General features: G+C 52.3%; 1 protein-coding gene across 1 annotated transcript; it reads left to right on the top strand.

The window, feature by feature from the left end:
* Positions 1-2,523: 2,523 nt before the first annotated feature.
* On the top strand, positions 2,524-12,367 carry Apeh (acylaminoacyl-peptide hydrolase). Its single transcript, XM_027414537.2, has 22 exons — positions 2,524-2,535; positions 2,611-2,743; positions 3,190-3,316; positions 3,832-3,925; positions 4,025-4,100; positions 4,190-4,353; positions 4,514-4,651; positions 4,746-4,837; positions 4,913-4,953; positions 5,040-5,161; positions 5,647-5,707; positions 7,980-8,077; positions 8,670-8,721; positions 9,844-9,932; positions 10,298-10,436; positions 10,902-10,985; positions 11,063-11,143; positions 11,263-11,351; positions 11,451-11,641; positions 11,720-11,822; positions 11,911-12,017; positions 12,101-12,367. The coding sequence occupies exons 1-22, from the start codon at positions 2,524-2,526 to the stop codon at positions 12,204-12,206; spliced, it is 2,199 nt and encodes a 732-aa protein (XP_027270338.1). The 3' UTR covers positions 12,207-12,367.
* Positions 12,368-12,458: the final 91 nt, after the last annotated feature.

The following is a 12,458-nucleotide window of genomic DNA, read 5'->3' as shown; positions in this document are numbered from 1 at the left end:
CCACTACATCCCTGGCTGTACCGACAGGACAGATCTTTGCCCTTTGTGAAAATGGCTGCAATAGTCTTCTAGGTCGTGGGTATCCTGGCCCTTGTGTTGACTCTGGGGCTATGACAGCTGGAGACTTGGGAACCATCATTGGCTGCTGTAGGACACGGTAAGCAATAAGTGTATCTCCAAATGGGTAAGAAGTCTCTGGGTAGAGTCCAGACCTTCTCCATTTCCCCCTCTCAGTGTCATAAGCAAGGGAACCCTCTTCTGCCTACCCAAGGCCTCAACACACTCACTTCATAGTGATAGTCCTCCTATTGTTACCTTCCGATTCCTTGGGTAGGGCACGTGGTCTCAGGCACAGCAAAGGCAGCAATTCTAGCCTGTATTCTGGAGCACACAGGGAGTTTCTCCGGCAGGCCCTTTGCCGTGATGGTTCAGTCCTGCCCTATGAGCACTTCTCTTCCCATGCTGTAAATATCTGTCACCATGGACTCCAACAGGTCAGAGGGACAGATCTAATCAACTGAAACTGCCTGGAGATGCCATCTCTGTCTGCCTGGGTGCCAGCACCTTGCTACCATATGCCGGGTGGCACCGGAGAGCCATAGAAGTCGTGAGATACTGTGTGTGTAAGCACGTGTACATGAGTGTGTGTGCGTGCGTGTGTGTGTGTGTGTGTGTGTGTGTGTGTGTGCGCGTGTGTGTGTGTGTATTTGTGAGTATGTGCGTGCACGAGACTCACTCAGCCTCTGGGGTCAAATCTGCTCCTCTCCAAGTGTGGAACCCTGGAGAGCAGTGGCCATCTTCATTTTCCCCTCTAGCTTCCATGTCTTGTTTTTGCTTTTCCCTCCCTCTCTTTCCTTCTCTCCTTCTTTACTTGAGGGGGAAGAGTGCTGTACAAAGTCAAACCAACAAGTTTACAGTTGTAAGTGCAATGACCCGAGTCCTCCACATGACCTTGTGAATTGTGTGCCGTCCTCTTGTGCTCTGTGAGAACTCGTGGTACTTCAGTGTCCCTCCCTGTATTGTGACAAGGTATTTCTGTGGTATCAAAATAAAAGGACTTGATATAAACAACCTCCGGACTGTCTTTGGGATTATTTCTAAAGTGGGAATTCTTGCTTAGCCAAACAAGCAAATACCCAAATTTGTGACAATATTCTCCATGGTTAAAGAAAAAAGTGAGAAAGGGCACAATTTCAGAAATGTTGGTACAACTGGGGCTGAGAACACACCAAGCCATTTAAAAACATCCCTCCGTGAAAAGTGCAAAGGTCAGTCCAAAGCCAGTGCTTTGCCATGGGGCAGTTTTCAGGCCTGCTTCTCAAAAGCTAGATAAGCAAGTGCTGTCCCCTGCTGCTTCCAAGCAAGCTTTACATCTGCTTGCCTTGTTCCAACCTCAGATTTTTTTCATGGCTGAGAGACCTTAGTTCCCCATATAGTCAAGAATAATTCAAGCTGAGTGTGTTGGCCCACACCTTTAATCCCAGCACTTGGGAGGCAGAGGCAAGTGGGTCTCTGTGAGTTCGAGGCAGGACTATGTAGAGAAACTAAATATAATGCAAGCATCTCTAGAAAATGAGAAACAGATAAAAAGAGTATCAATTTGGGGCAAGGAGGAAAGCACTCATTCAAGGGGCTCAGAGCTAGTGTGAAAGACCAGCCAGGGTCAAGCTTTATGGAGAAGAGGAGATGCCCAACCGCGCTTGCCCTCTGTTGTCACCTAAGTCAACCTTGTCCTGTGTCGCGCGTGCAGGAGGAGACTGTCTGCCTCGGCTCTCCTTCCCACAGCCCTCTCACTGCTCTGACCCCGCCAGAACCTCTGCTCTTGGGGCAGGCTGAGACCTCACGATTCGCAGCAATGCGTCTCTGAGAAGGGCGGGTTACGGCTGTGGAAACAGATAACTTTAGGGCAAGTCTGGTCCTCGATAAGCAGGACCCTGAGCGTTCGGCATCGCCCTGCTTTGCCCAGCGCCCCAGGGCTCCGCCCGGGACCTGCCTACAGGGAGAGACCTCATAATCAGCCCCAGAGTTGAAAGAAGTCGGTGCGGGTGCCCCGGCCCGCAGCGTTACGGGTTTCACGGGCCCGCTAGTCTCAGTGTTCGGTTCCCACCCTCCTCGTCCTTCAGAACGCACAGGCGTTCCTCTGCAGCCCCGCCCCTCGAATGCTCAGAGCTCGCTCTCGGACCTTGCAGCTTTCAGCTCACCATCAGCCCCGCCTATCCCCCCCAACACCGGCTCTCGCCACACGTCCGCCCTCACGCCTCGGACACCCACTGCTCCCCTTCTCCAAAACGCCCAGGACTCCACTCGTAGATTCCGCCTCCCATTTGCCCGGTTTCGCTGGTTTAGCGCCCCGCCCCTCGGGGCGGGTCCTTCGTAGGCCCCGCCCCTGCCGTCTGGCCCTCGCTCGTCCGAGGCCCTGCCTGTCCCAGGTCGCCTCCGGGTATAGCGGAAACTGGGGGCCGCCCTAGGCCCCGCCCCCGAAGCCTCACTTCCGGGCCTTAGCTGCTGCTGAAAGGAAGGACTATGGAGCGTCAGGTGAGGGCTCGGCCCGCGGCCCCCGTGGCCTCCGTAGCCCGGGCTGAGCCTGACCCTGGTGTGTCCCCTGCGCAGGTGCTGCTGAGTGAGCCCCAGGAGGCGGCAGCGCTGTACCGGGGCCTTAGCCGCCAGCCTACGCTGAGCGCCGCCTGCCTGGGCCCGGAGGTCACCACGCAGTATGGGGGCCTCTATCGGACCGTGCACACTGGTGTGTAGACCGAGGGAACTGGGTGGCGACGGGCAGTGCACCCAGATGGCGAGGTGGGGAACGTGGAGGGCTCGCAGCTTGACGGCACACACGAGTGCGGGGAGGAAACCCAGACGTAGTTCCTGCCCACAGGTGTTTTGGGGCTGCACTGGCCCTCCTGGTTGGTGATGCCCGTGAATGAGGTGACTGTGTGGGAGTAAAGTTCAGGCTTGGGTGCAAGCTGTGGACCTTGCGGGGCTCTCTAGCCCATACGCATGCTGCGCTGCCCTTAAAATTCCACGGCGGATGCTCTCCAAGTGGCTGTCAGCTCAGGCTCTAGACGCCTAGGCTTAGGTTATGTCAAGTGCAGTGTTGCCCGGGCTTTACCAGGGTATCTGGATACAGGTTGGTGGGCAGTGGCCCAAACCGGCCCAGACAAGTTGAGCACCCTCATGCCTCCCTTGCAGAGTGGACTCAGAGGGACTTGGAGCGAATGGAGAACATCCGGTTTTGCCGTCAGTACCTAGTGTTCCATGATGGAGACTCGGTGGTGTTTGCCGGGCCTGCAGGCAACAGTGTGGAGACCCGGGGGGAGTAAGTGTGAGAGGAGTTTGCAGACAAGACTACAGCCACCTACCACGTCAACCTTTCATATATATGCCCACTATGTGTCCTTAGGGCATAGAGCTCTTTACCTGTCCCCCTTCAGGGACAGCTTTGGGTAGCATCATCGCAAAGAAGAACCAAGTGCCTGCTCCTTGAGAGCGTGATAAGTACTAGAAGCTTCTTCCAAACTAGGTCCTGGGTCCCTGGGAATCTGGAGAGAGTGGACTCACTAACCTAAGGAGGAGAAATGAGGCCAGCCAGCTTGAGGCTAGATGCTTGATGGGCTGGTGTGGGATCCGTCTCAAGAGTCTTATCTAGGAGTTAGCTGGGAGATTGAGTCTCCTGTGCTGCCTCCCCTGATCCTGCAACACCAGACCGATAAAGGCTTATCAAGAAAGGAAGGAGAGAGAGGGTCTCATCTATGAGGTTGTGACCAGTAAAAGGGGCAGCACAGGGCTATTTTGGGGTTTGGTATAACCCTGACCTACAACCCCTGTTCTCAGGCTACTGAGCAGAGAGTCTCCTTCAGGCTCCATGAAAGCTGTGCTGCGTAAGGCTGGGGGCACAGTCCCAGGGGAGGAAAAACAGTTCCTGGAGGTGAGTCTTCAAGGGATGAGGTAGCTGGCCATGGGTTACTTAGCCCCCACAGCTAAGGCTCTGTTGGGGGCAGGCAGCCTGATGCCCAGATGTCCTCAGGTCTGGGAGAAGAATCGAAAGCTCAAGAGCTTCAACCTGTCAGCCCTGGAGAAACATGGGCCTGTTTATGAGGATGGTGAGGCACCTGGCTGGTAAGCAGGCAGGGTGGGAAGAAGGAGCAACCATAGCTTTGGGCTCCCCCTAATCGTCCCTCCCTGCATCCAGACTGCTTTGGCTGCCTTTCCTGGTCATACTCAGAGACACACTTGTTGTATGTGGCGGAGAAGAAGCGCCCCAAGGCTGAGTCCTTCTTTCAAACCAAAGCCTTGGACATCAATGCCAGCGATGATGAGATGGCCAGGCCGAAGAAGCCAGACCAGGCCATCAAGGTGCTTGTGGTGTGGCCCGGCCACGAAGGCCTTGCCTAGCTGCCCTGCAACTCAGTGTGCTCCCTGCACTGCACCCAGCGGACCTGGGGAGGGACTAGCTTCTAGGAGGCAGGACAGGGTTCTCTAGACACTCTGGGCATCGAGTGTCCTCTGTTCTCAGGGGGATCAGTTTGTGTTTTATGAAGACTGGGGAGAAACCATGGTTTCCAAAAGCGTCCCTGTGCTGTGTGTGCTGGACATCGAGAGTGGCAACATCTCAGTGCTTGAAGGCGTCCCTGAAAATGTGTCCCCTGGACAGGTCAGCGGCGGCTTGGCCTGTGCCCTCTGTAGTTGGGGTTCCCTGCTTGAGCAAGTACCCCTTGCTTATACCTCCCTGGTGGTCTTGTTTCCAGGCTTTCTGGGCCCCTGGAGACACAGGTGTGGTGTTTGTGGGCTGGTGGCATGAACCCTTCCGGTTAGGTATCCGCTTCTGCACCAACCGCAGGTAAGAAGTGGGGCGGGGCAGAGGGCCCTGCAGGCCGTCTGACCGTGGAGCTGAGTGTCTTTCTGGCCATTCCAGATCAGCCCTGTACTATGTGGACCTGAGTGGGGGAAAGTGTGGTAAGTAATTGGTACCTGCATGTGCTTTCCTGACACCCATTAGCCTTTCCTTGTCTATGTGATACTCACATTTCTCTGTGGCCTAGAGCTACTCTCGGATGACTCCCTGAGTGTTTGTTCTCCTCGGCTGAGCCCAGACCAGTGCCGCATCGTCTACCTGCAGTACCCATCGCTAGTGCCTCATCATCAGTGTAGCCAGCTCTGCCTGGTGAGCTGGAGGTGGAGGGGGTAGAAGGATGGTTAGTTTCTTGCTGGGGGACAAGAGCTAAAGGGCCAGTGTCATCTCCCCATCAGGGTCCTCTCCTATCACCACTGTATTAGTGGCCTGACCTTTCAAGGTAGGACCAGGAAGCCTGAGTGCTCTGAGGGCTCACCACCTCAAGAGCATCCTCCAACTACAGAGATGCTTGTCTCTTAATTCTCATCCACAAGTAGCCAGGCTCTACAAGGAGCTTGGATATAGTGAGGAGTTACATGGTCCTAGCCCCTGCCCAAGGAGAACTCTGGATGTCCGGTGGAAGCCCAAGGGACTTGCCTATCTGAGACCCTTGTGGGCACCTGGTCGAGGCTACCATAAAGGAGATATATCAGCTCCCACTTCTCCCCAAAACTTGCCATTGAAAGGGATAGATACAGAGATCTGTACCCTGAGATCTGTGCTCTGGTAGGTTTGACCATTTTGTTCTCTTGCAGTATGACTGGTACACCAAGGTCACTTCAGTGGTGGTGGACATTGTACCTCGGCAGCTGGGAGGTGAGGGGTGCCTGGCAGGGGAAATCAGGGCCTATAGTTCTGCCATCCTTTCCTCCTCTTCCTTGCTAGTCCAGCCCCCATTGGGATAGAAGATACTGATATGGGTAATAGTCTAATAGAAAGTTGTTGCCTAGGGTCTGGAGAGATGGCTCACAGCTTAAGAGCACTGACTGTGCTTCCAGAAGTCCTGAGTTCAATTCCCAGCATCCACATGGTGGCTCACAACCATCTGTAATGAGATCTGGTGCCCTCTTCTGGCCTGCAGGGAAACATTCAGGCAGAACCCTGTATACATAATAAATAAGTAATATTAAAAGAAAAAAGTTGTTGGCTAGACCAAAACTGAGATCATAGCAGCCCAAGTTGGCTTGGGATGAGTCTCAGAAAGTATTCTAGTTTGCAGTGTTATGTCTGGGCCTCAGGGTTCTATGTTACTCTGTGTTGCACCTCACCCCAGCAACCTTTGCTCAGGCTAAGCCAGCTATTCCTCTGGAGAGGTGGCTCTTGGCCAAGAGGCTCAACACAGGGTTTTTACAGCTCTCCTTGCAATCGTAGGCCATCCCAAGGATATGGGGATGAAAGTCTTGTTTTCTCAAGCCACCCAGAAAGTTCCAAGCATCTAGTGGGAAGGTCCAGTGGACAAAGTTGCATGAATACGTTGCTAAAGCATATGACTAGCATGTGCAAAGTGTGGTTTTGTTTTGTTTATGATCTAACAAATAAAACTTGCCTGAAGATCAGAGTGCAAAGCTAGCCACACTAGTTAGCCATTGAGGCCAGGCAGTGGTGGCACACACCTTTAATCCCAGCACTCAGGAGACAGAAGCAGATGGATCTCTGTTAGTTCAAAGCCACCCTGGGCTACATGAGATTGATACAGTCAAAAAGAGAAATAGAGCTCACACAAAGGTGATCCCAGCACATGGAGTGACACACCTTTAACCCTAGTACTAAGGAGGTGGAGACAGGAAGGGATATGGCTGGGCAGAGAGAATAAAGAGAGTAGACAGGAGCTGAGGGCAGTCTGAGCAGCAGTCAATGTGACAGCAAGTCAGTCTGAGGGTTTGGAGACACTGATGTGGTCTAGAATTCCATATGAGGATGCAGTCTGCGGTTTCATAGAGAGAGCATTGGTCTGAGGATTCATGGAGACAGGATTGTCCATTCAGTCTGAGGTAGAGGTAAGAGCTAGTGGTTGGCTGTTTTACTTCTCCTTTAGCTTTCACCCCCTGATAGCTGACTCTGAGTTTTTATTATTATTAAGACAAATTAGAACTTGTGCGACACAAAGCCCTATCTTTCATCCTTAGCACATGTCTTCTTTAGTTTGTAGGGACACAAGAATAGGGACCTAGTGTGAATCTCCTCTACCCATGAGCTGCATATCCTTGGATAGTGCTCTGGCCTCCACGGCTTCTGTTTCTTCATTTGTGGAAAGAGTGGTTATCTCTACCCTCTGAACAAAGGGCAGGTCTTACTGACAGGATTGTAGTGTAGGGCAGGTCTTACTGACAGGATTGTAGTGAAGGGCAGGTCTTACTGACAGGATTGTAGTGAAGAGCAGGTCTTACTGACAGGATTGTAGTGAAGAGCAGGTCTTACTGACAGGATTGTAGTGTAGGGCAGGTCTTACTGACAGGATTGTAGTGTAGGGCAGGTCTTACTGACAGGATTGTAGTGAAGAGCAGGTCTTACTGACAGGATTGTAGTGAAGGGCAGGTCTTACTGACAGGATTGTAGTGAAGAGCAGGTCTTACTGACAGGATTGTAGTGAAGGGCAGGTCTTACTGACAGGATTGTAGTGAAGAGCAGGTCTTACTGACAGGATTGTAGTGAAGAGCAGGTCTTACTGACAGGATTGTAGTGTAGGGCAGGTCTTACTGACAGGATTGTAGTGTAGGGCAGGTCTTACTGACAGGATTGTAGTGTAGGGCAGGTCTTACTGAGGTCCTATGCTGGGTGCTGTACTCAGCACTGCAGTGACAAACGTGTTATCTTAATGTTAAGGCACTTAATGTTGCCAGAACTCAGAAGGGAACAGCTCATTGGAAAGCATCCATGTTTGCCTCAGAGGCTCGTCGGCTCTACCTCTTCAGGTCTTCAGAAGTCTCTCCCCCCTTCCCCTACCACCTCCTACTCAGTCACCTCCTCATTACTAGGGTAAGAGTACCCTAGTGTATGGACTGTCATTCTAATACACATTTCAGGGTCCTGGGTAAATTCCCCCAAACCTCCACTCTTAGATGCAGCCCAAGCCTTTCTGTCTTTGCAGAGAACTTCTCTGGGATCTACTGCAGTCTTCTGCCTTTGGGATGCTGGTCAGCTGACAGCCGGAGAGTGGTCTTTGACTCAGCGCAGCGCAGCCAGCAGGTAAGAGCCCCTGATTATGTTGAGAGGTAATGTCAACATTTGCCCTATGATTGTCTGTCAAGGAATCTAGGACTCGGGGTAAGAGTGTGTATATGCGCCCGAAGGAATGCCTAGCCCCAAAGTCTTACTGACCCCTGCAAGCCTTTTCAGCCTTCTGCTGGACTTGCTTTTCCTTGAGGGCACCATATGTCATAGTGCCCCACAGCAGGGCCCCAGGCCTTTCTCCAGGTGGAAAGCCTGGGGCTGACTCTGAGATGGATCCCTAAACATTGTAAGGCCAGTTGGTGGAGACTGGATGAATTCTTCTTGAAGGATCAGTGAAGGTACCCATAGTGTGCCATGGTCCCGTGGGTATGATGTCATTGTTCTCACATCCTCAACTGGGGCTCAGTGGCATTCCTGCCCCTTGTCGGGGAATATCCAGTAAGCTGTGAAGGAACTGAGATTTGAGTCTGGATCCAGGCTACTCCCTGGTGCAGAGAGTAGCCATCACCACAGGCCAAAGTATTGCTAGGATGGTAGAAAGAAAATAGGGATAGGGCCCATAGGGCTGTTGGATATGGTGCTACGTGTGGTCTCCCCTCTGTTTAAGGACCTGTTTGCTGTGGACACCCAGACTGGAAGTGTCACCTCCCTGACAGCGGGTGAGCAGGACTTCTGCATTAGGGGTGATGTCGGGGTGGTGGAAGGGCAGCCGGTTTGGGAGTGGAGCTGCTTGACATAGGAAGTGTGTCTCAAGTCATTCTTAACACGAACTGCTCCACGGCCTTTGGGATCTGGGCAGCGCACTACCTCCTTTGTTCCAGTGCCCCTTTGCACTGGCTCTACAGCCCCACCCCTACCCCAAAATCTGCAGGCCTTTCTTGCTAAGCTGTCAGTCATCTACCTCCCGCCCAAGCCTTGGAGAAACCATTGTTGGATTGATTCCCTAGCTTTCCCACACTTGAGCCTATTGTCTTCCCCTGGAACAGCCTTTGAGTTGTCCACCTGCCCTGTCTCTACGTACTCCTCCAGAGAGATGCTGTCTTAGTTAGGGTTTCCATTGCTGTGAACAGACACCATGACCATGGCAACTCATAATAAGAAAACATTTAATTGGAGCTGACTTACAGTTTCAGAGGTTTAGTCCATTATTGTCCTGGTGGGAAGCAAGGCAGCACTCAGGCAGACATGGTGCCAGAGAACGAGCCCAGAGTTCTACATCTGGACTGGCAGGCAGCAGGAAGAGAAACATTGGGCCTGGCTTGAGCTTCTGAAACCTGAAAGCCCACCCCCAGTGACACACTTCCTCCAACAAGGCCACACCTCTTAATAGTGCTACTCCGTGTAAACCTATGGGGACCATTTTCATTCAAAGCTCCATAGATGCCAGAGTTTTGTTCTAATTCTGTATCTCTGGGTTGGGACATAGCTCATTGCTAGCGTGTTTGTCTACCATACATAAGGCTTAATGCACATAAGTAAATAAGTGAATAAATAAACCTTAGACCCCACTGTCCAGTCCCCTTTCCCTGACCCTGTTTTTTGGGCTAGGCTGCCATCCTTTTTACACTGGTCATTGGAGTAAGTAGAGTATCTTGGTAGATTTCTGTGTCCCCAGGCCTGGCAGTTCCTGAGCACAAGCCAGTGTCTGTCAGATAAACAAGGGACTGAACCAGGAGGCTTACCCAGGGCTATACAGTTAGGTGTTCTTAAGGGGTGCCTCTGAGGGTTGAAGGTACAAAAGTGGTGACCCCCCACCAAACACTACCATCTGCTTCCTCTAGGGGGTTCAGGTGGAAGCTGGAAGTTGCTTACAATTGATCAAGACCTTATGGTGGCCCAGTTCTCCACACCCAACCTGCCCCCGAGCCTGGTGAGTATTGGTGAGTTCCAGGCTAGAAGGCAGGAGTTACAAGCTTCCAGGCCAACAGCTGGCCATGGCTGGTCAACATGTAGAAGGGCGGAGACTTGGATCCACCCTAGTCCTATGGTTTACCATGGCTGACACTTGTAAGTAGGGACTAGCATTTGTGCTGTCCTGAACAACGTGCCAAGTCCTACAGTATTAGAGTACAGGGAGACAGAAGAACCCAGAAGCCAAGAAATGTGGTAGTGGTAGGCAGTGGTTCATATGTGGATGTATATTGTCATATACCACTCATAAGAATCTATGCTGTGCCCTTTAGAGATGAGTTCCTGAGCACTGGCCACCTGTGACACTTTGCTTCCCCTTGGCAGAAAGTTGGGTTCCTGCCTCCTGCTGGGAAGGAACAGTCCGTGTCGTGGGTGTCCCTGGAGGAGGCTGAACCCATTCCTGACATCCTCTGGGGCGTCCGTGTGCTGCATCCACCTCCAGACCAAGAGAATGTGCAATATGGTGAGCTGGGCCGACAGCACACGGAGGCCTTCTCCAGGTCCCCAGCACACAGCGTGTGTGATGACCCTTCCAAGCTCACATTTCAGGCTTTCTAGGATTTCCTCAAAAATTTTTTCTGTTCTTATGGTCATGGGGAGTAGCATCCAGAAATCCGAGTACCTGCTGTGGTTATCAGCACCAGGCCCTGCCAGGGCATGTCCTCTGTGGTGAGAAAACTAAGGCCCAGAGAAAATAGGCCACACACAGGCTTATGTGACTATATCAGAATGTGCTCTTTTCAGACATTAGGCTCTCTGACTAGGCAAAAAGAGCACAAGCCTTCGGGGTCCATGTGTCATGGTGTGAGCTACCATGGCCAGGCCTGTTTGTCTTGATCAGACTCACGCCATAGCTACAGATGGGGCCTTGGCTGGGAGCACTTGTGAAGGAGCACTGGTCTTGCTGATTACTGCCTTCTCCCTACAGCTGACCTTGACTTTGAAGCAATCCTTCTACAGCCCAGCAACCCTCCAGATAAGACCCAGGTGCCCATGGTAGTCATGCCCCACGGTAGGTGTCTACCTAAGAGTGCTTGCTTTCCTATGAAGCTGCTAGCTGGCCTGTTCACCCTCTTCTTCCTGTCACAGGGGGACCCCATTCATCCTTTGTCACTGCCTGGATGCTGTTCCCAGCCATGCTTTGCAAGATGGGCTTTGCAGTGTTGCTAGGTAAGAAAGGGTAGCAACTTCATAGCTCTTGACTAGGTCCCCTGACAGCCTGCGATGCTGCTGGTCCTAGGAACTGAGGTCCAGAGGGCTGAGAATACTATCTTGTCTCCTCCTTTTAGTGAACTATCGTGGCTCCACTGGCTTTGGCCAAGACAACATCCTTTCTCTCCCAGGCAATGTGGGCCAGCAGGATGTGAAGGATGTCCAGGTAGCAGGGTGCTGGACAGTGTCCTGGACAGGGAGGTGGGTTCGAGGCTCTGTTCAGCTGACAGGAAGCTAGCTGCAGCACACTCTTCTTACCCTTTAGTTTGCAGTGGAGCAGGTACTCCAGGAGGAAGGCTTTGATGCACACCGTGTGGCCCTGATGGGTGGTTCCCATGGAGGGTTCCTCTCCTGCCACCTGATTGGTCAGTACCCAGAGACATACAGTGCCTGTATAGCTCGGAACCCTGTAATCAATATTGCTTCCATGATGGGCTCCACTGACATCCCTGATTGGTGAGTGTGCATCACAGGTCCTTTGTCTTTCCTTCTACCCCAAATTCCCATGGAAAGCATCATCTTGGTCTTTTATAGGTGTGTGGTGGAGGCTGGCTTCCGTTATAGCAATGACTGCCTGCCAGACCTGAATTTGTGGGAGGAGATGCTAGATAAATCACCCATCAAGTATATCCCTCAGGTACCCAGGTATCCTTGTGTGTATGCTACCCATCCATCCAGAATCCAGAGCTCAGCTCACCACAGCAACTTGCTCCCCATACACCTAGGTGAAGACACCTGTGTTACTGATGCTGGGCCAGGAGGACCGGCGTGTACCATTCAGGCAGGGTATGGAGTATTACCGTGCCCTCAAGGCCCGGAATGTGCCTGTTCGGTGAGTGTCAGAGGATAGTCCTGGTAGCTGTGGCAGGTAAGCAGGACAAGAACCACCAACCTCATGTGTTGCTGCTCACACAGGCTCCTGCTCTATCCCAAAAGCACCCACGCACTATCAGAGGTGGAGGTGGAGTCAGACAGCTTCATGAATACTGTGCTTTGGCTGCGCACACACTTGGGCAGCTGAAGCCCTAACATTCTGCGTGAACTGGTCAGTCTGTCTTGCACTTTGCTCTTGGTAAGCGCCAGGATCTGGCAGAATAGCCTAGAGACTTCCTGGGCTCTGGACTCTGGATGAGTGGGCAGAGGGACATGGACTATGCACTCATAATAAATGAGGACACAGAGCCTGGTTTGTGCTGGTACTTTGTACCAAGCCATCCTCAACCCCAGACCCCATCCTGGAGTTCAGAAACCCTTGGCCTTGGGTTTGATATTC

The sequence above is a fragment of the Cricetulus griseus genome, chromosome 4 (assembly GCF_003668045.3).
Source record: "Cricetulus griseus strain 17A/GY chromosome 4, alternate assembly CriGri-PICRH-1.0, whole genome shotgun sequence".
Lineage (NCBI taxonomy): Eukaryota > Metazoa > Chordata > Mammalia > Rodentia > Cricetidae > Cricetulus > Cricetulus griseus.
This window is presented reverse-complemented; position numbering and strand designations above follow the sequence as displayed.